The sequence below is a fragment of the Equus caballus genome, chromosome 23, assembly GCF_041296265.1.
Source record: "Equus caballus isolate H_3958 breed thoroughbred chromosome 23, TB-T2T, whole genome shotgun sequence".
Classification (NCBI taxonomy): domain Eukaryota; kingdom Metazoa; phylum Chordata; class Mammalia; order Perissodactyla; family Equidae; genus Equus; species Equus caballus.
The window spans coordinates 51,524,666-51,551,220 of record NC_091706.1 but is presented as its reverse complement, the minus strand read 5'-3'; the positions used below and the strand labels follow the sequence as shown (position 1 = coordinate 51,551,220).

Genomic DNA, 26,555 nt, shown 5'->3' with positions numbered 1-26,555 from the left:
GGTCATGAGGCCACAGAATAAAAATTGTGTAGCTTCATTGTGTCAATTTCATGAAAAGATTTTGGGGAAAATATTAAATAAAGATTGCTATATTAAGAAGTAAATGTAAATTTTGAGATAAAATATTATTTGTAGTCATCTCTAAGATCTCCGGCTTACCCATTCATTCTTTTTCTTTGTCCCTTTCTTGGGTGGAAAAGTTTGAAAGACCAAGGTGCATCTGAATCCCAGCCCTGGTGCCCATTGGCTGGGTGATCTTGAGTGAGTTTACCTCCTAGCTTCAGTATTCTGATTTGTAATATGGGTATGATAGGCTTATGTCAGTTTTAAGAGAGAGATAAGCGAGCTCATGGGAAAGTATGCAGAAGTGTTTAGTACATAGCAAGTGATAGTGAATTCTTCACAGGCAAGGACATTTTGGAACAGGGTTAGAGAGCTATTTATGAGTTGGGTAGAGTTGGCTGGAACTAACAAAACATGGGCAGTAAGTGTAACAAGCGGGGAGGGGATGTCGTCCTGTCTAGCACCAGCTTTACAGAAACACCAGTGCTGAGGCTATTTTCTCCACACCATCTTCATCTTTTAAAAGCTGCACCCTCTGTTGAGGGCAGGGATGGGGGAAGTTGGGGGTGCCATGAGCTGTTGACAAGGTTGCTATCCACAAGGGCAGTTTGAATGGGGCATGCTTCTCATCAAACACTGGGGCATGAGTGGGACATCCTTCTGAAAGATTCATGGATAATGTTTAGACAGCTGTCAAGTGAAGGCTGGTGTCTAGCACCATAGTTCCTCTGGAAGGGCCATGTGATGACCCTGTCGGTGGCAAGGATGGCACGCAGGCTTTGCCTTGGCTTCCAGTAGCTCCCACCTCTCCATCTTGTTGTTCCTCCCTCTTCCCTGTTTCCATCCTCCCCTGACCTCCTACTAGGAAGGCAAGGAGCTTTGCCCTCCAGTATTCCTAAGAATGACCAGTAAGCTTTGCTGCCCTCCGGACCTACCTTTTTGACTTTCTAGAGCTGGGGTCAGCAAACTTTCTCCATAAAAAGTCATATAGTAAATATTTTAGCTTTTTTTGGGCCAAGAAGCAAAATCGAACATCTCCACAAATTTCTTGACAAAATTCAAAAATCTATTTATAGACACTGAAATTTGAATTTTCTATGTTTCATGTATCATGTAATATTTTAATTTTTTCAACCATTTAAAAATGTAAAGACCATTCTTAGCTTGCTGGCCATACAGAAACAGGTGGCCAGCTGAACTTGACCTGTAGGCAACAGTTTGCTGACCTCTGTTCTGGAGCCTAACATGGAAGAAGATCAACCCCCAAAACTCTGAATATTAAGTATCCTGCAGTCTAAGAATCCTCTGACTCACTCACTCACTCATTGATAAGACTAATGGGAAGAGTTAGAAAGTGTGGGAAAGAAAAACAAGCATAAGGATGGTCAATACTTCAGGCTCCCATTTCCCATAACAAGGGAGTGATAATGTTTAATTCCACAGAGCCCACCAGAGCAGTGTCTCCTCAGCTTGCCTCATGATCAGAATCACCAGACTTCTTGCTGAGACTAGAGTCCCAGACTGGAGATTGGAGGCAGGAGCTTTCTGGGCAGGATCTGCAGTGGTTCCCAGGATCGGGTAAGCTGGAGAAATATTACACTAGGGGAAGGCTGGTTGGAGACGGCAAAAGCATCTCCCAAGCTGTGCTTCTGAAACTGTGGTCCCCGGCCCAGCAGCATCACCATCACTGGGAACTTATTGGACATGCAAATTCTCAGCCAACCCCAGGCCTACTGAATCAGAAGCTCTGGGAGTGATGTCTGGCAATCCTGTTTTATCAAGCCAGGTGCTTCTGATGGACACAAAAACTTAACCACTGCATGGAGGCATCAGTACTAACACCTGGAGAAGTGGCTGATCACCCACCTGAGCCGCAGAGGCCTAGGCCCCTCAAACTGCTTTGTTCTCAAGAGTGCAAGGTCTATGGGTGGAGCCAGAGGCATTGATTTCCACAAGGAAGACCTGGAAATGGCATTTAAGGACAGCCTGCAGGACATCAGGGAATGCCTTTCAAAAGAAAAGGTACCATGGATCTTAGAGATAGAAAACGCCACCCCATGTGATGGCAGTGATGTTTTCAGTCTCTTTGGCACAAGTGAGCATGGCATCTGCTGACTTGCTCACGCACGGGCTTTCCAAAGTCGTCATGCCCTTCACCTTCAGGTTTCTCCAAGGTCCAACAGGGGACTTTTGTTCTGGGCCTGCTAGCTTCCTGACCTCACAAGCAGCCCTGTGACATCATTGCCACCCAGAGGCGCGCCTCCTGGGCCTGGCGACGTCACAGAGACCCCGGGGTCCGCCGGCCGCGCACTTTCCAGGGCGGGGGCAGCCGCCGCCGGTGCGTGGGTCCAGCCTGCGGAGGCGGGGCGGCGGCGCGCAGAGGGAGGGCGCCCCGGCTTCTCTCGTGCAAGGCCGGCTCAAGGACGGGAACAGACGACCAGACTTTGCAAACGGGCCACTTAAGTTTTCTTTGGAGTAAACATTCAGGCCATTTGCTGAGGCCCTCGAGACTTGGCGCGTCCCCAGCGAGGCGGCCGCGGGGGATGCTCTGCGCGAACATCCCAGCCTCAGGATGGGCCCGCTGAAGAGGAAGTGCATCTGCGACCTGTGCTCCTGCGGGTAAGGTGGCCGCGCCCAGACCAAGGCCCAGGAGCCTGGATTTTCAGACTCCACAACTAGGCCGAGACCTAACCCTGTGCTGCGTCATCAGGCAGCATCGCGGTGGATTCGTCCACTTGTCAAAATTTTTGAGGCTGCAGTGTTGTCACATTAACATGTCCGCGTTGAATCAGTCTTGGTAAAGGTGGCTGTCCCCAGGCCTTTCCCCTGTTCCTTCACTTCAGAGCTGCTGGAGGTTGAAATAGGTACAGCCTTTGCTCCCCTCCCTGCAGCCCAGAAAGTGTCAGGCGAGGACTGAAGACCCCTGGCCAGGTCGGGAGGATTGTGCTGCTTTTGTTGGACTCTTTTTGGAAGGGGTGGGATGGGGACGAGGAGTCCTCTATTGTAACAGTTTCTCACTCAGAAATTATTGCTACTTTGTTGGAGAAGTATAAGGTATTTGTAAAACTTGTTTGCACCCTCGTGTAGAGTTGAACAAGAATAAGGAAAGGAAGTCACTTTTGCACTGTTTCTGCTAGACGGTTGCCTTTGAGGACCACACCTGGGTGAAGCTCGGCGAAGGCAGGTGGTCCCAGGGAGGAATGTGGGCTTTCCTCAGAGTTCTGCAGCTGACTCCCCTCCTCTGTCTCAGAGTCTGAGATGCCCCTTCCATGGGCATCCCAGGCCATCCGGGGAGCTGCTGGGCTGGGGGGCAGCAGCAGAGAAGAGGGTGGATTCTGGGGTCAGCTCTCCTGGGCTGCCGCTGATGGTGGAATCTTGGGCAGGCAACTGAACTTCTCCAGGATTCTCTAAGGATTAAATGAGATAATGGGTGTGAGACTCTTACTAATGGATTGTGCTTAACAGATGTTAGCATCTTGAAATCTGCAAAATGTGCTCGCCAACTGCAACATGCTACGTGAATATAAAAACGGCATCAGCAGTGAGGAGAATTAGAAAGCACTCTGTAAACTGGGTTAGAAGCCTCACCCATCTCTGGCATCAGTGGATGGTCCTCCACCCTGGCAGCTCATTAGAGACACCTGGGGAGCTTTAAAACCGGGTTAATTGCCCAGGCTGTTAGATCATCCTCTCTAGTGTGGGTCCTGCCGCCGTCTTTAGGTGATTCTGACCATTTCCCAGGATTGGGAACCACTGACCCAGCTCATGTGCAAGTGTACGTCTTGCTTTTAAACTTTGTTAGGCGGGACAAGAGCAGTGTTTTGGTCTAGGGCTGATTTTCCACACCACCGGGGCAAAACCTCTGAGGCTCCCCCTGGTGCCCCCCCCCCCCCCAGCCTCCTCCGGAGGTGGTGAGAGATCCAGGTAGCATTGGCACATTGGCATTAAGGTTTCATTTGCACTGTTGTAGGCATTGGGATTGAAATATATGACGCAGTCTCCACCTTTGCAAAGCACACAGTCTGTTTAGGAAGGCAGGGATGCTCATTTAAGAGGTGTGAAGTGTACACAGCTAGGATCTCCCTCCCATCCCTGTAGTGGGGGTACTGCTTCCCTGGATACTCCTTCTCTGACTGTTCCGCCTTCATCCCTGCAAAGGATCCATTTTCCATCAGAGGCGGAGTCTGTTGTGGGTCTCTTCTCCTTTCCTTCGTCCTTGTCCTGTATCTACCCTTCTGCTCGGTGCTTTCAGTCAACAGTCTCTGGTCTGACTCTCACATCCATCAACCTCTCCTCCCCTCTGTTGTCTCATTTCGCTTCTCAAAGGGCTTGTTGACCTATCTATCTCATTAACGTCACCAGCCTTCAAACATTCAGCATTTCCCATTTCTCCCAGTATCTGCCCCTTCAGTGGGGCCAGCAATCCTCCATTTACCCTGGGTTAAAAAATTTGAATAACCTCTAATCCACCCCCATCCCAAACATTTAATCCTTTCCAAAGTCTGGTCCCTTCCTTTGCAATCTTTCATTAATTGGTCCCTTTTTATTTCCATTGTTTCCTCCTTGGGTCTCTCACTTTTGTGTTTGAAAACATGTCCTAATGTAGCTTTCTAATTTTCTCCCCTATGACCCCCTTACATAAAACCCCTCCTCTAATCGAATGGGCTTCCTGGCATCTCCTGAACGCACTTTGACCTCCCTTCCTGTTCCTTACCCTTGCTGTCCTTTCTCTAAAATACGCGTGTCCCCTCCTCCTGCTGCACTGCCTTTTAAGGCCATTTCAGTTGCTAGGCAACCATTAATGAGCCCTCTAGCTCCCCATCCAAGAGGGACCCACCCCTGTGTTCTTGGCTCTCCTTACATGTCTGCGTGCTTTATCTCTTCGATTTGATTGTTTACTCTTGGAAAGCAGAGACCAAGTTTTCTATTTGTGTGTGTGTGCTGTATAATACTAACACACTATTCTCCATATAGCAGTCAAAACATAGCTTTTCGAGTAAATGGATGGATTTTTAAAATTTGTCAAGGTGATGACGTCCTGGAATGGAGTAGGGAGGCAAGATTTAGAGCTGTGTTGTCCAGCATGGTAGCCACTGGTCACGTGTGGCAACTTCCTCTAAATTAACATTAAATAGTCAGTTCCTTAGTCACACGAGGCAAGTTTCAAGCGCTCAGTAGCTGCCTGTTTGTGAAGCTATTGTATTGGACAGTGCAGATATGAAACATTTCCATCATCGCAGACAGTTACATTGGACAATACTGATGTAAAGTCTCATTATTTGGAGGACGCATCCTCATCTCTAATTAAATCTGCCCGGAGGCCGGTTGAGATGGAGTGAGAGGAATTTTATAGGTGTTTGCTAAGCTCTAGAAGTCGATGATTTTTGGCTTTTCCAGCCTGAGGTTATGAGAAAAAGTGATGAGAAATCTGGAGGAAAAGCGCGTGTGAAGAAGAACTCTACTTTGAGAGGAGAGAGGGGTTTCTGAGTGAGTCGCTTGATCTTCTTGGGCTTCCGTTCCTCCGATTTTTTAATATCTGGAGACTTATGCAGGCTCTTCAGGCTGCTAGGGAGGGAGGGAAGCCTCCATCTCTCCCGCTTCATCTTCCTCCTTCGCTTTATTTGAGCGAAGAGTTCTTTCATGTCCTTTCAACTTTAGTTTTTGAAGCCTTCGTTCTTCTGGTGGGGAGGCTCTGGGGATGCACGAGGTTTGGAGAGGAAGGCTTCCTCCTGGAGGAGCCGCTGGCAGAGGCTCTGGGCATGCGCAGCTCCCTTGGAGCAAGTTCTCACTTTTGGCCACAAGATGGCAGCCTTCTCCCAACCAACTCTCACTGCCCAATTAAGCCAGACCAGCCTAGATGGCCAAAAAAACCTTGGAGTTCTGGGTTTTCCTTTAGTTTAATTTTTTAGAAGTTACCTTAAATTTTCTGAAATGAGCACTTAGTCAAAGTTTAGGGCTCAGCAGAGCTCAGGAAGTGGTATACCTTGAGGAATAGGTCACAGAGTACAAAGTGAAGGGGTTTCAAGTATCTGAATGGAAAGATAAGCACTCATAAAACTTTGTGATGAGCTTTGCTGGTTTAAAAAAAAAACGGGCATATTTTACTGTATCAAGCTCAAGCCTCTCCCTCCACAACAACACTCCACTTGACAATCAAAATTTGGTAATCGGAATTATTACCATCAAATGTCATAATATTCTCTTTTCAGTACTCATGAGTTATAGAAATACAGTAAAGTCCGCAGTTTATGTTTTTAACCAACTTACCACTTATCTTGACAACAGAGCTACATTGAGGGGTTTGAGCGGAGTGACCCTGCTTTTGTATATGAGAGAATATTTCCAATCTCATTTGCATATCCCAGCATTTCCTGTTATTGAACAAATGTCACCCTGCCATTTCTGTATTGTACCTCCTTATTTACGTTTCTGTAGTGTTTTGAAAATTTTGGAAACACTTTCTCATACATTATCATCTTCCTGGGGGTCCTTCAACATGGGAAGACTTACTTAGATTGAAAATTTAATTTCTTGATCTTAGGCTTCCTTTTCCCTGGGGATGTTTTCTGTTTACTGAGCTCTTCTTGTCCCAGATCACTAAGTTTGAAACTAGCGGGGGCGGGGGAGGACTATAGATAAAGTAAAATGTTAATCAGCCGTCTAAAGCTAAAGGGGACTTAATCGTCTCTAGCTCTTTTATGGATAATGAAATTGAAGCATTGAAATGAATTTTAATATACAGGAACACATTTTGTTAAGCTTTAGGCACAGTTAAGTCAATTAAATTTTATTCCTCTCCTACTGTGTATCAGACACTGTGCTTGATGTTACAATTCACACTGTATGATCTGTTTTCAAGTCACACTGGGCCATTTTTGACTACAGACTATAATGCGAAGGCTCCTCTCCAGTTGAGAAATATTATCTGATGCAAAAAAATAGATGTAATTCTAAAAGCCTTTTAGTAGCATAATATAAATAGCAAATCTCTCTCCTGAGATTAAAATGTCGTAACTCTGCTTTTTCTGAAATTCTTGTAAAAAAAAAAAAAAAATTGTGGTTAATCAAGGGATGGATACAGCTTTCTTTTATATCTGATTATTTTATGGCTTGCTGTGCACTCTTTTAAAGACCTTGTGTGATCTTGCAGGAAATTCCAGGACTGGGTAACGTATCAGGAAATATTTATGTAGCATTGGTAGTATGCACAGCATTTCATAAAAAAGGTAGTCCCATGGAGGACTTGCAAATTGCTGAAAAGGATGTGGATTTGGCCCTTACAGAGCTTGGGGAGGAAGGTGACCTCAGGGGCAGCCATGTAGCTGCAACTTAAATCAGTTATGTTAACCAGGGAGGAACTTGTTATTTTAATTTTGGAAAATATTTTCTTCACATCGATGGAAATTTCCTTAACCTTAGATTTTATTTTCTTAGAGTCTCTGTTACAAATTAAGAGGAAGGGAAAAGAAAAAAATCAAGGAATCGGTTTGATATTACATGTTTCAAGAAGAATTCTTGTTTTCAATTTAAATAAAATTGACTTCATAAATTCTGATTAAGAAAAAAAGACAAAGAACAGCTTTTAATAGACGCTTGCTGGTGACTTTTTATCCAAGAAGCCAAGAAAAAAAAAGAACCCTTTCGCTTTAACGTTGAATTATTTTTATTGTAGAATTTATGCACTTTTCATGTTATGTTATATGCTCTTTAAAAATTAAGGCATTTCTGTGATATCCGAATTAGTTGTTCATATATACGTTTCATGTTATAAAATAAGTATAGTAAGTCAGTGTGTATAATTAGTCAAATTTCAGATGTTAAGAAATTATGGAGTACAACTTAGTAGCAATTCAAATTACAGCAGTTAAGATGCCTACGCAAGCTTAGAGTTTACAAATTGCCTGGTTTAGAGCACCCTTGCTCTAATTCCATCCTGTTGTGGGCAGTTTTAAACATCATTCCCTTCACTGATATTAAAATATTTTAGACTGACCTTCAGGTGATTGATAGTTTATTTGGGAAGATGACATGTCTCATGGGAGAAAAGTAGCTGAGTCTTCAAAGGACTGAGACCAATAAAATAAGTGATGTAGGGTTTCAGAAGCGAGAGAGATGTCTTTGGGGGGGGGGGGGAGCGGAGAAAGCTGTAGGAAGGGGAAATGGCTTCCGTGGGGTGACGAGGAAAGGCACTGTGGCAGTCAGGCTGCCTGGCTGCAAATCCTGGCTCTGCTGCTTTTGAACTGCGTGGGCTTGTGCAAGTCGCTGAATCTTTCTGTAAGACAGGGATAACAACACCACCTTATTCTTAGGGTAGGCGTGAGGGTTAGGTGGGAGAGGAGCTCAGGCCTGCCTTTCAGCAGTGAGCTCTGAAGGAAAACATTATATCGGGGGTAGGGTTGTCTATACGAGCTGCAGGGCATGGTGGTCTTAGAGACATGGAGACACCCATCCATGTGAGCACTTGAGCCTGAAGAGGGAGGTGTGCCAGAAGCTCCCAGGAGGCAAATTGCCCGGGGCCCTTGAATGCCTCAGAACGTGGACTCAGGCAGCCAAGAGAGCCGCTGATGGATTTGAGCAGGTGCATAACATAGAAAAAAGTCTTCTCCCCAAAAGAAGTGCTCAAAAGAGCAGCATTCCTTCCTTTTTTTTCTGTTGAAATAAATACTATCTGAATTAGGCCAACTTTAAGTCTGTTACTCAGTTAGATCTTCTGGGTGGATTTGTGGTTTGTTAATATTTTTAATGGTATCTTATCTCCATTCCATGCTTGTCTTTTTTCTCACTTTACTTTATTCAACAAATAATTTACTGGTGATCTATGAGAGGCAGCTGAGCTTAGGAGCTAGCGCAGATTCTGGAGCTGGACCACCTGGGTTCAAATCCCAGCCTTTCCACTCATCAGCTGTGTCATGTTGAACCATTGTACAGCATAGTCTTTGCTTCTGTGTGCCTCAGTGTTCCCATCTGTAAGATGCAGATAACAATTGAGCCTACTTCCTGGGTTGTTGTGAGGATTGAGGCAGTGTTAAGAAAGCAAGTAGAACAATGCCTGGTATACACAGTAAAGCATAGATAAGAGTCATTAAATAAATATAAATAAAGATGCCAGTCTGTGTTGTGAGCAGGGAGGCCCTAGGAGGTGTGGCCAAGATCTCTGCTCTCATGGACAGCTTGCACTCTAGGGAAGAGCGTTAATTTCATTTATTAACTGGCAGGGAATGAAAAATGCTCTGCAGAGAATTAAAGCAGGGTGATGTGCTTCAGTGCTTGGGGAGCCTGGTTGAATTTGGAGGATAGGGACCGTCTGCAAAGATTTAAGCTGCTCTGCACACGGCTGAGGGGCCGTCTGCCCTTGCAGGGACACGCCCACACTTGAGTCCAGCACTGATTATACTTCTCAGCTGACATGAACAAACATCAAAGTAGAGCTTTCCAAGTCTCAAAAACAACGACCTGGTGGGGGGCAGCCAGGTGGTGTGGTGGTTAAGTTCACGTGCTCTGCTTCAGTGGCCCAGGGTTCACAGGTTTGGCTCCTAGGCACGGACCTACACATGGCTCATCAAGCCATTCTGTGGTGGCGTCCCATATACAAAGCAGAGGAAGATTAGCACAGATGTTGGCTTAGGGACCATCTTCCTCAATCAAAAAGAGGAAGATTGGCAACATGTTGGCTCAGGGCCGATCTTCCTAACCAACCCCCAGCCCCCAAATACAACAACCTGGGTCTTAAAGTATCCTCACTGCCTGACAAACTCCACCCTTCTGTAGTCTTCTTTATTGGCTCGTTCAAAATAACTTTGAAGCATCTATGATTGTTTCTCTAAAAGGAAAGGACAGTGTTTCTAAATGGCTGTCAAGTTTACCACTTAGCCACATGTTTCCATATATTTTGGATATCCAGATTATGCAAAAGCCTCTCATTCTGATGTTAACATTGAGTTTGTAAGGTAAGGAATTAGTTAAATTTCTGCCTGGTCAGTTACTTCATTTTAGAAGTGTTATCCTTTATGTGATGATGATTTAAAAAAATCAAAACTTTCTCCCTTAATTATCCATTTTCTCTTTCAAGTATGATGTATTTCAACTCAGTTCTTCAAATAAAGAAAGCCTACATAATATCTGTGAACATAGAGCTCAAAATGAGAAGCAAAGAATTAATTGAATACATTGTTCTTCTATCTCACTTCAGATGGAGCGCAGTGGGTAACGTCTAGGAAAGAACAAGGGACAGTGAATTATGAGTGTTTGAATTCTAGTCCTGGTTTTGATTAACTATAAGCTTTGTGAACTTGTTCAGATCCTTTAGCATCTCTGGACTTTTAAAAGTCAGTGATCATCACTCGTTTTTTGTTTTTCTGATAATAGCCATTCTGACAGGTGTGAGGTGATATCTCATGGTGGTTTTGATTTGCATTTCCCTGATGATTAGTGACATTGAACATTTTTTCATGTACCTGTCCAGATCCTTGGTCCATTTTTAAATCAGGTTATTAATTCTTTTTGCTATTGTTATAGGAGTTCCTTATATATTTTGGAGATTGACCCCTTATTAGATATATGGTTTGCAAATATTTTCTCCCATTCTGTCAGTTGCCTTTTCACAGTGTTGATGGGAATGCAAAATGGTGCAGCCACTATGGAAAATAGTAACTTGGTTCTTCAGAAAATTAAGAACAGAGCTACCATATGATCCAGCAATCTCAGTTCTCGGTATTTATCCTAAAGGATTGATATCAGGATCTTGAAGAGAGAGCTGCACTCCATATTCATTGCAGCACTGCTCATAATAGTTGAGATGTGGAAACAACCTAAATGTCCCTTGATGGATGAATGGATAAAGAAAATGTGGTGTATACAATAGAATATTACTCAGTTTTTAAAAGAAAGGGAATTCTGCAATATGTGATAGCATGGGTGAACCTTAAGGACATTATGCTAACTAAAATAAGCCAGTCACAGAAGGACAAATACTGCATGATTCTGCTTATCTGAGGTATCTGAAATAGTCGAATTCATAGAACCAAAGAGTGGAATGGTGGTTGCCAGGGCCTGGGGGAGGGGGCAGTGGGGAGTTACTAATCAACAAACACAGTTTCAGTTGTACAAGGTGGATAACCTCTGGAGATCTGCTGTACAACATTGTGCCTATAGTCGACAATACTGTATTGTGCACTGAAGATTTTAAGATGGTACATCTCAGTTAAGTGTTCTAACTGTAATAAAATTAAAATAAAATTGATGATCAGACAGTGAGGTAGTCCGTATTCTCTGTAATGGAGTTTTTCTAGGCCCAGAGAATTTCCGTCTCAGGGTTCTGAAGGTATCTGCAGAGGTCTTCTGGGCCTTTGAGAAGTGAGGGAAAAGTGGAGATGTGTCACAAAGCTGAAGATGGACAGATGTTTTTGATTTTTCTAAAAATTGAATGGCTGGTTAGAATGAATGAATGTCTTTCTTGGGCCTCATTGACTCTTCGGGGCATGTCTGATGCAGTTTCCTCTCAGCATTCTGACTTCCTCTGCACATGGGCCACCACTTCTCATTTCAAGTAACCAAAGAGACTAGAGTTCAGTGTACTATTTCCAAATTTCAAGGGGAATAGGGCCTGGTTGGCCCTAACACACGGTTCCTCTGGTATCCAGGGTCCTTCCCCTTGGTCCAATCGGCTGAGCTCTGGTGGTGGGGTGGGAGGATGGCAGACGGAGTTACATAATACAGGGCAGCTGTGGGAGGGGGCTGCTTTGTGGAATAGGGCTATGAGTCGGGAAACAATGGTTAGAGGAAGAGGACTCTTGCCAAGATATCCTTGTAGATAAAGTTGGTGAAAGATTGATGATAGCATAATTAGGTATTTCCCAGCTCATTGAACAAGCAGGCCCATACCGTACAGTGTTGACTGATGGCTTTTTGCCTACTTGGAACAATAGCACTAGCCCCGTGCCACGGGACTCCATCATTAGCCTTGTCTTGTTCAAATTTTTATCAAAAGTTGGATGAAGACCTAGTAGTCATCCTTGTCAAATGTACTGAAAACACAAAGTGTCAAGAATACAGCAAGTGTGATAGAGGACAGCGTCAAGATTCAAAATTATCTTGACAGACTGGAATGCTGGGCCAAAACCAAGCTGAAACTTAACAAGAGTAAATGAAGTTCTACATTTGGGGTGAAAAATCAATTATGTATGTTCATAATGGAGAGGTTTGTCTTGGCCATAGTTTGTGAAAAAGTCTTTGGGTTTTACTTAAGCACAAGTTTATATGATCTGATGGTATGATGTGGATGCTAAGAAGCATTAACTTAGTTTCAGGCTGAATGGAAGTAGGATGTCCAGGTCAGGAGATGTAATGACTCTGTTGGACTTTGGCTTGGTCAGACCACAACTGAAGGATGCTCTTCCATTTGGACACTTTATTTTTTTAAAGAATACCAGCAAGTGACCAGGAGGGCCAGGATATGGGGAATGCATTCTGGAAGTGAGAAAACGTAAATCTGACAGGATCAGGGGATGGGCAGACAGTCAGCTAGTGTTTGAAAGGGAGTATTCTGCAGAGGAGGACCTGTACTTGTTCTGGGTTGTTCAGAGGGTCGAACTAAGACCATTGAGTGGTCACTTCATGAAAACTGATTTGGGCTCAATACAAATCAAGGAGAATTTTGTAGCAGTTAGAACCATTGGGACTTGAAGTGGACTGCCTTTGATCCTCAAGCTGGGCGTGTGCCTGTCGGGATGCTATAGAAAGGATTCCTGAACTGGACAGGAGGTTTGACAAAAGGATCTCTAGGGTCCCTTTCAACACTGAAAACCCAGATTTGTGGAAAGGGAGAGGAGAGCATTTATTTTAATATGATGATTGAACTTGAAAGACTACTACAGAGCAAAGAACTATGGATGCATGTGATATGAAGAATAAGCTGAGATCCATATGTGCCTGGAAAACCGAGGAAGTTACGCGGGTTCTTAAGGCATTTATCGTTAATGCATTAAGCACATGTGCAGACGTTAACCTCCTCTCTCTACCCACTGCTCCTGCTGAAGCTGCCTTTTCACTTGGTGCCCCTGCTTTTCTGAGAGCCCTTTGATAACTTTCGGGTAATGTATAAAAAAGCTTCATCTATTGCTTCCATGACTTTCTCTGATTATATCTACATGTAGCAGTTCATGTTTAGGAGGCTTTTGTGGGCTAGCCTGGGACTCTAGCCCCTATGTGAAGCAATGCTCTTGTGGGAAATGGATTTCAAGCTTCTAACAATGAGTATATGGACTTTCCAAATGTGTTCCATTGCAAGTCTGGGATGACTCATGTTTCTTTCCTTCTGACGTTCCACTTCCTACCAGCTTGGAGCCTTTTCTAAACTGGGCTCTCGGCTTGGAAGCCCTCCTTGTTCCTTGCTGCCAACCATGGCAGTTCCTGAAATTCTGACACTTCCATGAGTCAAGGCTTCCCATTTCTCTTCCACTGCTCTATCTAGACATGGAATTGATTAAGGGGCTTTCTTCCCCAAAAGGAATTTGAAGAATCTTAAATAACTCACATAATATAGTACAATAAGAAAGAAAAGTAAGATGAATAGTCCCATGTCTTCTATCCCAGTGGACACTGTGTGCCTACTCTAAGTCATCGCGTGTATTTAGGGTTTGTTTTGTCATCCTTAGCTTCTCAAGCTTCTAATCCTTGCATAAGATGATGTAGGAACTAGGTATGGATATTTTTAAATGATGATGCTGCTACTAAGGAAAGCTCCTAGAATGGTTATATTATTCAGAATTCTTGGTTGAAGCAACTGAAATGGACACTGGCTGATTTAAGCAGGTTTAAACAAATGAAAAGCTATAGGGCAGTTCACAGAATTGCTGGGAAGGCTGAAGAGCCAAGGATGGAAGATGGGAAGTTCTAGGAGCGGCCAGGAGGCCAGAGCTACAGCCCAAACACTCTCCAGAGACCATCTGGCAAGGATGCTGCTGATGCCCTGTCAGGGCTCAGCATTCTGCAGCTGCAGCTACGGTCACCAGACGTGGCCCTGGCCCTGCCGATATCCCTGCCTGTGGAATGAATTCTTCACTGTCACCCCATTAAAAATTTTTTTTCCATTACCTGTTCTATATTAAAATTCCCAGATGGGAGCTTCTGATTGGCCAGGCCTTGGTCATGTGCTCAGGTGTCACTGCAGAATTGGGGGTGTCTTACTTTTAGGTTTCTATAGTGGGAGGTGGGCACTGCCTTTCACAAGATTAACGTGGTTGGGAATTCCTCAAACCAAGGAAGGGCTTCAGATCTTAGGCAGCTAAAAAAGAAATGGCTAAAAATTATGTTTAAATTTTTGTATTAATTTATGAAAATACTGAAGTTAGGCTAGAGCAGGGTTTCTCAGCTGTGGCACATGGTGACATTTTTGTTGTGTCCTGTGCCTTGTAGGATGTTCAGCATTCCTGGTCTCAACCCACTAGATGCCAGTGGCACCCAGCCAGTTGTGACAATCAAAAATGTTTCCAGATATTGCCAAATATCCCTTGGGGGGCAAAATCGCTCTCAGTTGAGAATCCCTGGGCTAGAGGCATTCTCAAACATGGTGTATGGTTTGATAATTTTGCATTGATGGCTTTCTCACAGGAATGATCTTACACTATTGTCCTTGGAGAAAGACAGAGCTTTTCCCCGCCATGGTGCCCATCCCCTGCGTGTGAAAGTCTGAAATTCCAGTGTCTGCAGACTTAAGTATACCTAAGAGTCAACTGGAGAGCTGTTTGAAAGATGCAGATTCCTGGGCCCTGCTTCTGGGTAGTTTGACTCTGTGGGTCTGAGGTCCAGGAATGTGCAAATTTTAACGATTAACCCTGGTGATTCTGATGCAGGTGGATGGGGGACCATACTTTAAGAAACGCGTGGCTACTTGATTGCATGTTGATCTCAAAAACAAAAGGCATGTGTTTCTTCAAGAAGAGATGCAATTTTAAGGCTTTCAGATCTTTCCAGTCATTGATTAAAAGGACGCAAGGTAAAGATGTGGTCTGTTCTTAGAGTTTTTTGGCAAGGCTTGTTGGAACCAGCCTCGACAAGTGATGCTGGCGCTCATCGCCCTCCATCAACTGTCAGCGAGAAGCGTCTTCTGCTGTGAGCTCTGACTTGTCTCTCCATTCTCCTTGGGAAAGGACCTTTCACCTCAACCCCCCTCCCCCCTTAAGTATTAGTCAAACTTCACAGGGAGGTTTTAATGCTTTCCAGGTCTCGTGCTCTATTTTGTGGTCTTGTTCACTGACTTCCTAACCCCCACAGGAGCACCGTCTCTCAGCATCACTGGCGTTGCTTTCCCTGCAGAGCCTTCATAGTGGGAGGTCCCACATTCTAACTGTGCACGGGGTGGAGGAGGCATCTGGTAATACCTGTGACAAAGCTGCGGCGCTCCTGAGCATCCCTCTATTCCCCTCTCTCAGGAAGCCTTAAATCTAAGCAAGAAGATTCCATCCAATGACACAGCACATTGTAGTTTTCTCCGTGTTTGGGGGGCTTACCTGAGATGCTCGGTTCTGTTTCCACTTCTGCTCTAGCTGAGACCGGTCACAATGCCAAGTCTGATGGCAATTTTTCTAAAACTCAGATCATTTGGCTTTGATTCAAAGCCTTTGGTAGTTGTCCGTTGATAGAGGACACACTCGACCCTCAAGGCCCCACCCTACCTTTCCGCTGCTCCCTGCCCTGCACCCAGTCCTCCAGGCTCCCCAAACTATGCTGACACCACGTGTACTGACTCTACTAGCCGACACCCTGTCTACTGACTGACTATGCTCTGTGTGCTCACTCTACTCACACCCTGTGTTCCAGACGCGCCAGACTGTTCTAGACTCACATGCAATACCCACTTCGCAAACTGGGCATCTGCCAAATATTTTTTCTAAGAAATGGAATTGGTTGCTAACATGAGGTGACGTCTCCTGATTTTAAAAAGTTGGAATTTCCATTTTCTCCTGATAAATTAAAAGATGTGACAAGCTTGTGCTCATGTTCCTGAACGGTATCCATCAGCCCTTGCCCCGAGATGGGGCCCGTTCTCTCCATGGTGTCCTTGGACAAATGTAAGGGGAAACACCATGAAACTTTACCTTCTTATTTCCCACAAGGGGGCAATGTAATCTCTAAAAAGGAAAAGGGACAAACTGCAAAAGCTGCTAGGTTGACTTTGTTGCCAAAGCCAGAGGTGGAGAACTTAGGCTTGCACCTGTGTCGTGCGTGCCGAATGGCCAAGCGGGATGCTCTGTGCTGTTGTTCACACCTTCACAAACTCCTTTCCTTTGTGCTGGTTCCCCTCCACAGTCTTAATTTAATTTGTCTGAAAGACAGTTTGAGGGAAACTCAGCCTACAGTTAGCTTCTGGAGCCCCGTTTCAGCTGGTGGAAGCTGTGGAAGTTTGCGGGAGGCTGATGAAGCAGCCTTGTTTCCAGGGAAATGTCTGATCAGCGGAGACAACCTCACAGCCCAGCATCCTGGGTGGTGCTTCTTGTTGGCACAGAGTCCTGCTTTTTGTCAGCACTCTTAGAGCAGAGCAGTCGCCTGTGGGCCTGTGTCACACTAACCAGGCCGACAGAGACTGACGTGTTAACCAAAATACCTGTTTATTAATTTAGAATGAGACATATCTGCAGAGGGGCCTAGAAACTCATTTTTGCTAGCCTGTGTGTACTTTCCTTTTAGAAAAATTAATAGAAGCGAAAATATAATCACCAGGCTGCTTGTCTGAGTTCTGAGTGAAGGGGGGTGCTAGGATTTGCATGTTTGGAGGTCCTGTTGTGAGGTTCTGACAGTTCGTCCAGCAATAAGGGGCTGGCTGGGTGGAGCCCCTCTGCCACCCATCTTACGGGAACAGTGCTGTGGGTACCTTGCTGTGCCTGCCTCTCAGACTCTGTGCGCCCCCTCCCACCGCTGTCCATGCCAGGTTTACAGGTCAGTAGATAATGCCACCAATTAGATTACATGCACACGTAGCATTTTCACTTGAAGTTCTGTTCATGTCTTATCTATTACAGATGACTTTAATCCTTTAGGCCTAAGGATTTTGGGGGGTGGTTAGGGGTGAGACCCCTGAGCATCTCTAAGTGCACCTGAAGAGATGGCAAAGGTTAAAGAAACCCAGCTCTTAACCCCCATCTGGTGACTAAGTATAGATAAGTGTGAACACAGGCTCCCAATCTTACCTTCTCTACTGGTTCTCGTCTCTGCTTTGCTTGCCTTTGGTTAAAACAATAAAACAGCTCATCTTTGCCTCATTTTTTTCTAATTTTTTAAAAATCCATCCTTAATGCTGGTAAGATTTGAAATGGTTTAATAAGAATATGGAACTATGGGGGAAAAAGAGGAAGAGAAAGAGCTAGAATGCTCATAAATCGTATAATTGGTTCTTGGGTTTTTTAAAAACTGGCTTCAGTTAAAAAACTTGTCATTTTTTTTTCTGTATCAGTTTGGGTTGAATAACCTGTCCATATTCCATTAGGTAAAGCTATTATTGAATTAAATGTACATACACCTAAACCTGTGAATCCTACTTTTGACCTTCGCTTCCACTAATTTGCCTAGAGGCAGAAAGGATGTTGACTCAGCTTTGGGTCTTACCATCTAAGACTTAGCTCCGGGCACACAGGGAACAGGAGTGCTTCTTAGGAAACATGTTTGCTAATTTTTATTCACATATTCAGTTGAGGGGGAATCTCTGTGTGCTCCGAGCTGTCTCTCCTTCAGTCATATTTTGTTGTCAAAGTCACTCATGGCCCTGGCCTTCCCAATGCAAAGAGAGGAAGTGACATGTGAATGTTTAGTAATGTTGTGGACGTCCCCATCTCTGCCTCTCCCACCAGAAAGAGTGGCACTGGGTTCAAAGTCCTCATTAGCTAGTTTGTAGGATCTGGAGAAATAGGATAGTTAAGAAGTGAGTTATTTGGAATTGAAATCCAGTCAGCATGTATTTAAATGCCTTTTTAATGCTCTGAGCTTTGCTTAGGTTTCATGGCGCTATTAGGATAAGCAGAAAACTTAATTCCTGTTTTTAAGGAGTCTAAAAATCTGTGCAATTGGAAAATATACATAAAACAGAGATCAATGCGGGATACCCTAGTGCAGGGAATAGGGTAGAGATTCTGGCATTAGATCTGCATTTTTTCTTTTTTTTTTTTTTTAAACCATTCTGAGCCTTAGTTCCTTAATATGTAAAGTGGGACTATTGTAAAGATTATGTAAGACAATGTGCGTGTAACCTAGAGCCTGGCGTGTGGTTAAATGTTTGTATTTGGTAGATAATCATAGTCATTGGCTCTAAGAACAGGTTCCTTTCTGCAGTTTTATTGAAAAAGATTTTCCCATGCTCACTGTTCAGGTAAATCACTTTGAAAGACAATTTTCTAAAATACTGTTAAATACCTTCTTGATTGCTGTAATAAACTTTTTTTCTACTAACAGAAATACGGACTCATTGATCCTGTCTGCTTAAAAAAAATCAGTGTGCCTGTCTGTAATAGGTTTTTTTCTACCCCTATTTTTTATAAGCTGCTTTTTTTCTGGAGAATCAGCTGACCAAAAAAATATGTATAAAGGTGTAAAGAAAAGGCATGTTCTGGAATTCATAAGTAAGGGCTCTGGGACAAGGTCAATATGGAGGATGCTCAGATTGCTTGGCCGTGTTCTCAAAGACTAAGGTTTCTGGAGGTGTGGAACCTGGCTACCCCGAGTGTTTGTTTAGTAGGACCAGAGGTGTGAAGAAACAGCTGGTAGCCCCTGGATTGTCCTTATTTCCCATCAGAAGTGAGCTCGATGGAAAGACTGATTCATGAGCAGGCAGGAACTCAGCCCTAATAACAGGGCCATGACCTCGGCCCAAGGAGGCCTTGAGTTCCTGAGCACTTTAGATGCCCCGGGAAGAGTAAGGGGCACACTGAGTGGAAATGAACTTACTAGGTCTCAACTTCATATGAAATTCTTTTTAGGTTAATAATGTTTATTTGTGTGTGTGTGGGGGAACCTTTCATGGACTTTGGCTCTTCAGAGAGTGAATCTTCTCTTTGGAGGTGATGGAAATCGCCTGAGTAAAGGAAAACCTGACTGGCTTTGGTAGTGAAAGAGTGTTGGCGAGCGAGGCTTTCTCACAGCTGTTTTAGTAGGCAGAGTGCTTCCACTTGGGGAATAACACCACGAGAAATCTCCGTTTCCCCTGATGTTTGTTCCATTTCATTCTGTGGACTCCTCTCCTCACAGATTTCAATACCAAATTGCTTCTATTACTTCACAGTTTCCACCTGGGGTCTCAGGAGTTCGCCCAGAGCCAAAAAAGCATCTGCAGTTCTCCTTTTTGCCACATCTTCTAACCGGGGGCTTCTTTTGGAGCTGTTTATGTCATCAGCGCTCCATCGCTGGGTATTCCTAGTTGAGTTTTCAGTTTCAACTGAAGCCGTAATCTCAGAAGTGACGGGGCCTCCCCGTCCTTCAAAACCAACATCGTCTTGGAGAGTTTTCTGCTGGGGTGGATTGGGGTGACTTAATTTTGAGACTCCCTTTTTACCTTTCTCCTCTCTGCTGGATGTTTTTTTTTTTTGATTTTGGCAGATTTAAAAAGTATGTAGGTTATGTTTTTTCCCCCACAGATGCAGAAAATTGCTTTGGCACAATCTTGTCAGCATCAGTCTTTTATTCTCTGAAGTCGGAGAAGGAAAATGATGGGCAATAAAGATTCAATTTTGTCAGCTGATGCTGTGTGGCACTGATTAAAATAAAGCATCTTTGTTTATCCGAAGGCAAGATACGGATTTTTGTTTGGAAATCAGTTTGCTGCTAATGAATAAATTTGGCCATTTTGACTAAATTGATCCCTCAGTTAGCTGGATGATGAATTGCTGTCAGTTTGGGGATTAATGCAGTTTTTGTGCTGTGATCTGCATTCACGTGGCTGAATTGTTGATTTGCTCGCATGCTCATAAGTGTCCCAGAGATCTGGTCTGTCCTTGAAAAAGTCCCCTGCAGGGATGGGGACATCCTTTCCTCTCTCTCTCTCTCTCTCTCTCTTTTTTTTTTTTTTTTTTACCATATATGAAGTTTGATTTTTTTTTATTTTTCCAGTTTTATTGCGGTATAATTGACAAATAAAATTGTAAGATATGTGTACATCATGATGGTTTGATAGACATTATGAAAGGCTTCCTCCCCTCTAGGTAATTAACACATCCATCACAACATATTTATCTTTTTTTTGTTTTGTTTATTTTTGGTGAGAACATTTAAGTTCTACTCTCTCAGGAAATTTCCATTATACAATATAGTGTTATCAACTATGGTCACCATGTTATACATTAGATCCTCGGACATTATTTATCTTAAAGCTGAAAGTTTGTATATTTTTACCAACACTTCCCGATTTCCCCACCTCCAGTCCATGGTAACCACTTGCTTTTTTTGCTGAGGAAGGTTCTCCCTGAGGTAACATCCATTGCCAGTTTTCCTTTTTTTGTATGTGAGCCACTGCCACAGCATGGCCACTGATGAGTGGTGTAGATCCATGCCCAGGAATGGAACCTGGGCAGCTGTAGTGGAGCACGTTGAGCTTAACCACCAGGCCACTGGGGCTGGCCCCCTGGTAACCACTTTTCTACTCTCTGTTTCTATGAGTTTGACTTTTTTTTGGTTCCACATATAAGTGATACCATGTGGTACTTAATATTTCTCTCTCTGGCTTATTTCACTGAGCAGAATGCCCTTAAGGTCCATCCACGTTGTTGCAAATGGCAGGGTTTCCTTCTTTTTCATGGCTGAATAATATTCTACCATATATATATTTTATATATATATATATATGTACTACATCTTCTTTATCCATTCATCTATTGATGGGCACTTAGGTTGTTTCCATATCTTGGTTATTGTGAATAATGCTGCAGTGAACATGGGAGTGCAGATATCTCTTTGATATTCTGTTTTTATTTCCTTTGGGTAAATACTCAGAAGTGGGATTTTTGGATCATATGGTAGTTCTGTTTTTACTTTTTTGAGGAACTTCCATACTATTTTTCATAGTGGCTGCACCAGTTTACATTTCCACTTCCTCTTCTTGATTTGTCCTGTTCTCCACCCTGTGATACCATAGATGGGCTGAGTGGGGTTGGAGTGACAGCATGATAGGAGGTGAGAAGTCAGCTTGCTGGCCTCTGAGAGGTCGGATGTGAGACCCAGGACAATTTCTTCCAGGTCCTTTTTGATCTTTACATCTCTTCTGCTTCCTAACTCTTCACTTTCCCATCCCTCAAGGGTTCAGTGTCCTGTGGCTGGCCAAAGACCCCCATTGAGACCCCAGCCCTGCCTGACCTTTGTGTCCCAGGCTTCATGATTACTTCTCCTTTCCTTCCTTATTTCAAAACTCTCTTTTGCTATTTGCAATTTGCATTTTAATTGTTTGATTACTAATTTATTGTTGTGTTCCTAGTCCCTAGCACAATGACACATAGTAAGCTCTCGATAAGTATTTGAATGAATAATTATTTTAGTTTATTGATGGAAAACAATCTGACTAAAATAATCCATATTAAATACAAATGACTGCCCCAAATCTTTTGTCAATATTATCTCAAGCATTATAGGGAATTTAGGCTCAAGTTTGCAGCATTTGTACCATTAATTTATTTTTATTTCATCAAGAAAAAATTTTTAAAGGAAATACAAGTTCATGGTTAAAAAAAGTTCAAATAGTCCCACCGTTCCCTTTACTAAAGGCAACCATTGTTTTGGACTTCTTTTGTATCTTTTCTGAGAGTTTCTATAAATATGCGAACATATGTTTATATATTGCAGTCCACTTCAATAATATGAGACATAATATGCCTATTTTCTTACTCTTTGTTAATGGAAGGCCCTGACCAAAAGGACCATCTGCCTCTTCCCGCCCAGCTATCCCCAAATAGGCCATATGTTTGTCTTTAAAAAAATCCCATTCAGAATCGTATGTTTTAACTTTGTCTTTTATTTCTTTATACCACTGTGGTATTTAGGATAAGGTTTGACTGTGTTGGGGAGAAAGAGCTATTCCTCTACCCTCTAAGTTCTTCTGGCCAGTCTAAGAATTAAATTGACATGAGGTGGAATAACAGGAGAAAATCAACCAATTTAATAACGTGTATACATAGGAGAAACCCAGGAAAACAGTAACTTGCCAAAATGACTGAAGCCACCACCTTAAATACCTAATCTTTTGTTAAAGACAAAGTAGGATGTTGGGGATAGTTATTGAAACTTCAAAGGGGAGGAGGGCAATTCACATGGGGAGGGAAAAGCAAGTGTTTGCTAAATAAAATGTTGACCATGCCTTGTGAAGACAATGAGAGATGGAGAGGACTTTGGTTAAATGGCCCTTGTGGGGTTCTTCCCTGTCTCTCACCCCTAGTTTGTATTATACTATAGTCATCTTATGGGTATTAGCTCCTTTCTGGAACAGACCTTCTGTCTTAAATTCTTTTAGGCAGAGGGAAGGTCAAAGTTTCTAGCTGAGTCTTTTGTTTTTAACAATTATCAAGCCAACGAGACACATTTTAGGGTGGCAAATTCTGATCCCCCACAACTGCATGTGTTAGAAAACCTGAAATAACAGTGGCTTACACAAGATAAAAGTTGACTTTTCTTTCACCTAAGATAGGTGATAGGGCAGCACATGATGTCAGGGACCCATCTCTTGCTGATGTGCTGTCTCTAGAGTTTTGCCTCATGATCCAAGATGGCTGTTGAACCTCTCGTCATTACACCCATATTCCCAGCAGCAGGAAGGAGTAGTCTTCTCCACACCCCCCCGCCCCCCCAATGTCATGTACACTCTTTATGGAGACCTCATAGAAGTATCACACAGCTAAAAACTGTCCCAGCGAAAAAGTGGGGGTTCTGTTACCACAGAAGAATATAGATAATGGGGTATGTAGCTCTCATTTTCTGCCATAATCATTCAACTCTTCAACAATGGCAACCTCCCCTCCTCCTAACAATTTCTTATTCACCGCAGACTTCACAATAACTTTGTGTCCTTTTAGAAATCCTCGATTTGATTTGTAAAAGTAAAGATCAGTTTAATCTGAGAACGGCCATGATGTTCAGATCTTTAAAAAAATAACTGAGTATTGCATTAGCTCCGTGGAAAGTCCACTGTGGTTGGATGTGGCAATTTGACCTTTTCGATCAGGGATTGGCAGAGTTTTTCTGTCAAGGATAGAGAGTAAATATTTTAGGCTTTCCAGGCCATATCCTCTGTGTTGCAACTAATCAGCTCTGCCTTTGGAGTACAAAAGCAGCCACAGACAAAATCGAAAAGAATGAGCATGAATGTGTTCCAGTGAAACTTTCTCATCACGCTGAAATTTAAATTACATATGTTCTTCATGTGTCATGAAATATTGTCTTAATTTTTTCAACTATTTTAAAATATGAAAATCATTCTTAGCTCACAAGCTGTGCACTAACAGGTGGTGAGCGAAATTTGGCCCAAGGGCCATAGTTTGCCGACCCCTAATTTAGATGATGGTTGTAGAAATGATAAGCTCTAAGAAAAGAAAGCAATGTTTTGCTGTTCTAAATAGAAGCTGGTCAACTACGGTGAGACTCTGGAATGAGGCAGAGGGAAGGAGAATCTAAAAATGTTTAGAGGAATTAACTAAGTTTTGAGGCTACATATTCTAAAATGCTTAAAAATATATCGCTACTTTAAGAAAATATCCATATGTTTTAGCAATGCATTGTTTTTGTTTTTTAATGTAATAAAATATAAAATTGACTATTTTAACCCATTTTTACATGTACCATTCAGTGACATTAAGTACATTCACCATATGTGCAACCATTGCCACTATCCGTTTCCAGAACTTTTTCGTCATCCCAAACAGAAACTCGGTACCTGTAAACAATAACTCCCCATTGCCCCCTTCCCACCAAGCCCCTGGTAACCTCTATTGTATTTTCTGTCTCTATGAATTTGCCTATTCTATGTACCACATAAATGGAATCATACAATATTTATCCTTTTTCATCTGACTGGTTTCATTTATCATAATGTCTTCAAGGTTCATCCATATTGTAGCATGTGTCAGAATTTCATTCCTTTTTAAGGCTGAATAACATTCTATTGTGTGTACATACTGTATTTTGTTTATCCATTCATCTGTTGGTGGACATTGGGTTGTTTCCACCTTCTGGCTGTTGTGAATAACGCTGCTGTGAACATTGTTGTGCAAGTATCTGAGGTCCTGCTTTCAATTCTTTTCTGTGTGTATCTGGAAGTGGAATTGCTAGGGCATATGGTAATTCCATATTTAACTTTTTAAGGAACCTCCATACTATTTTCCACAGAGGCCTCACCATTTTACATTCTGACTAGCAATGCACAAATGTTCTAATTTCTCCATATCCTCACCTACACTTATTGTTTGAAAATTTTTTTTCTTAAAATAACCATCCTAATGGGTGTGAAGTGATATCTTATTGTAGTTTTAATTTGCATTTCTCTAATGACTAGTGATGTTGAGCCTCTTTTCATGTGCTTATTGGTCATTTGTGTATCTCCTTTGCAGAAACATCTATTCAAGTCCTTTGCCCATTTTTTAATTGTGTTTTTTTTGTTGTTGAGTTTAGGAGTCCTTTATATATCCTGGATATTAATCCCTTCTCATATGATTTGCGAATATTTTCTCCCATTCTGTGGTCTCTTCACTCTCTTGATAGTGTATTTTGATGCACAAAAGTTTCTAATTTTGATGAAGTCTAATTTATCTATTTTTCTTGTTACCTCTGTTTTTGGTGTCATAATCAAGAAATCATTGCCACATCCAGTGTCACAAACCTTCCTCCTGTGTTTTTTTTCCGAAGAGTTTTATAGTTTTTGTGCTTACATTTAAGTGTTTATTCCATTTTGAGTTCATTTTTTTTCTGCTTTTTCTCCCCCAATCTCCCCTAGTTGTATATATTATTTTTTAGTTGTGGGTCCTTCTAGTTGTGGCATGTGGGATGCTGCCTCAGTGTGGCCTGACGAGTGGTGCCATGTCCGAGCCCCGGATCCGAACCAGCGAAACCCTGGGCTGCCGAAGCAGAGAGCGTGGACTTAACCACTTGGCCACAGGTCCGGCCCCCTGAGTTAATTTTTGTATATGGTGTAAGATAAGGGTCCGACTTCATTCTTTTGCATGTAGATATCCAGTTTTCCCAGCACCATTTGTTAAAAAGACTGTGCCAATGGTTTTGGTACCTTTTTTGAAAATCATTTGACTATATATGAGATGGTTGATTTCTGAGCGCTCTATTCTGTTCCATTGGTCTATATGTCTGTTCTTGTACCATACTATTTTGATTACTGTGATTTCATAGTAAGTTTTGAAATCAGAAACTGTTAGTATTCCAACTGTGTTCTTCTTTTTCAAGATTATTTTGGCTTTTTGAAGTCCCATGGGATTCCATATGAATTTCAGGATGGGTTTTTCTATTTATGCAAAAAATGCCAAGGATATTGATAGGGATTACATTGAATCTATAGATTGCTTTGGGTAGTGTTGCCGTGTTAACAATCCATGAACATGGGATGTCTCTCCATTTGTTTGTGTCATCTTTAATTTCTTTCAGAAAAATCTTTAGATTTTAGTGTAAAAGTCTTCTGCCACCTTGGTTGAATTTATTAAGTATTTTATTCTTTTTGATGCTGTTGTAAATGGAATTGTTTTCTTAGTTACCTTTTTGGGTTGTTCATTGTCAGTGTAGAGAAATTCAACTGATTTTTGTGTGTTGATTTTTACCCTACAACTGTGCTGAATTTGTTTATTAGCTCTAAAAGTTAATAAAAATTTTTTAAGGGTTTTCACCTATGAGATTATGTAATCTGCAAACAGAAATAATTTTACTACTTCTTTTCCAATTTGGATACATTTTATTTCTCTTTCTTGACTAATTCCTCTAGCTAGGACTTCCAATACTATGTTGAATAGAAGTTGTGAAGGTAGACATCCTCATGTTTTTCCCAATCTTATGGGAAAAGGTTTCAATCTTTCACCATGTAGTATAATATTTGCTGAGTTTTTCCATATATGGCCTTTATCATGTTGTGAAGTTTCCTCCTATTTCTAGTTTATTGAGTATTTTTTTTAAATCAAGAAAGGAAGTTGAATTTTGTCAAATGCTTCTTCTGTATATTTCCTGTATATTAACGTGTAGAAGAGTGATTTCTGAGGTTTACTTTAAAGTATTTCAGCAAAGAAAAAGGGTTTTTTGAAGCAAGTGTGGCAAAATCTGGATAATTGTGGAGAATGGATAACGCTTTGGGATTTATCAAACTATTATATCTACTTTCGCATATGTTTGGAAATTTGCATGATAAAACTTTTTTAAAAGTACTTTTTAAAGTACTCATTTTATTGTTTTACATTGTTTGAATGCCCTTATTAAATCTTTCTGATTTTAAAGTCATTATTGTTTTGATTACTTTCACTTATTTTCTCCTTGTTTTAGGGAATATT

The 26,555-nt window shown here is 42.3% G+C and overlaps 1 protein-coding gene across 1 annotated transcript in view; it reads left to right on the top strand.

The window, feature by feature from the left end:
* The first annotated feature begins 2,340 nt into the window (after positions 1-2,340).
* Positions 2,341-26,555, top strand: part of SAXO1 (stabilizer of axonemal microtubules 1) — an 80,033-nt gene continuing 55,818 nt past the window's right edge. Inside the window, exon 1 of the mRNA XM_005605025.4 lies at positions 2,341-2,682. Within this exon, the coding sequence (XP_005605082.1) occupies positions 2,636-2,682 (47 nt within the window). The 5' untranslated portion in view covers positions 2,341-2,635. The remainder of the gene's footprint in view (positions 2,683-26,555) is intronic.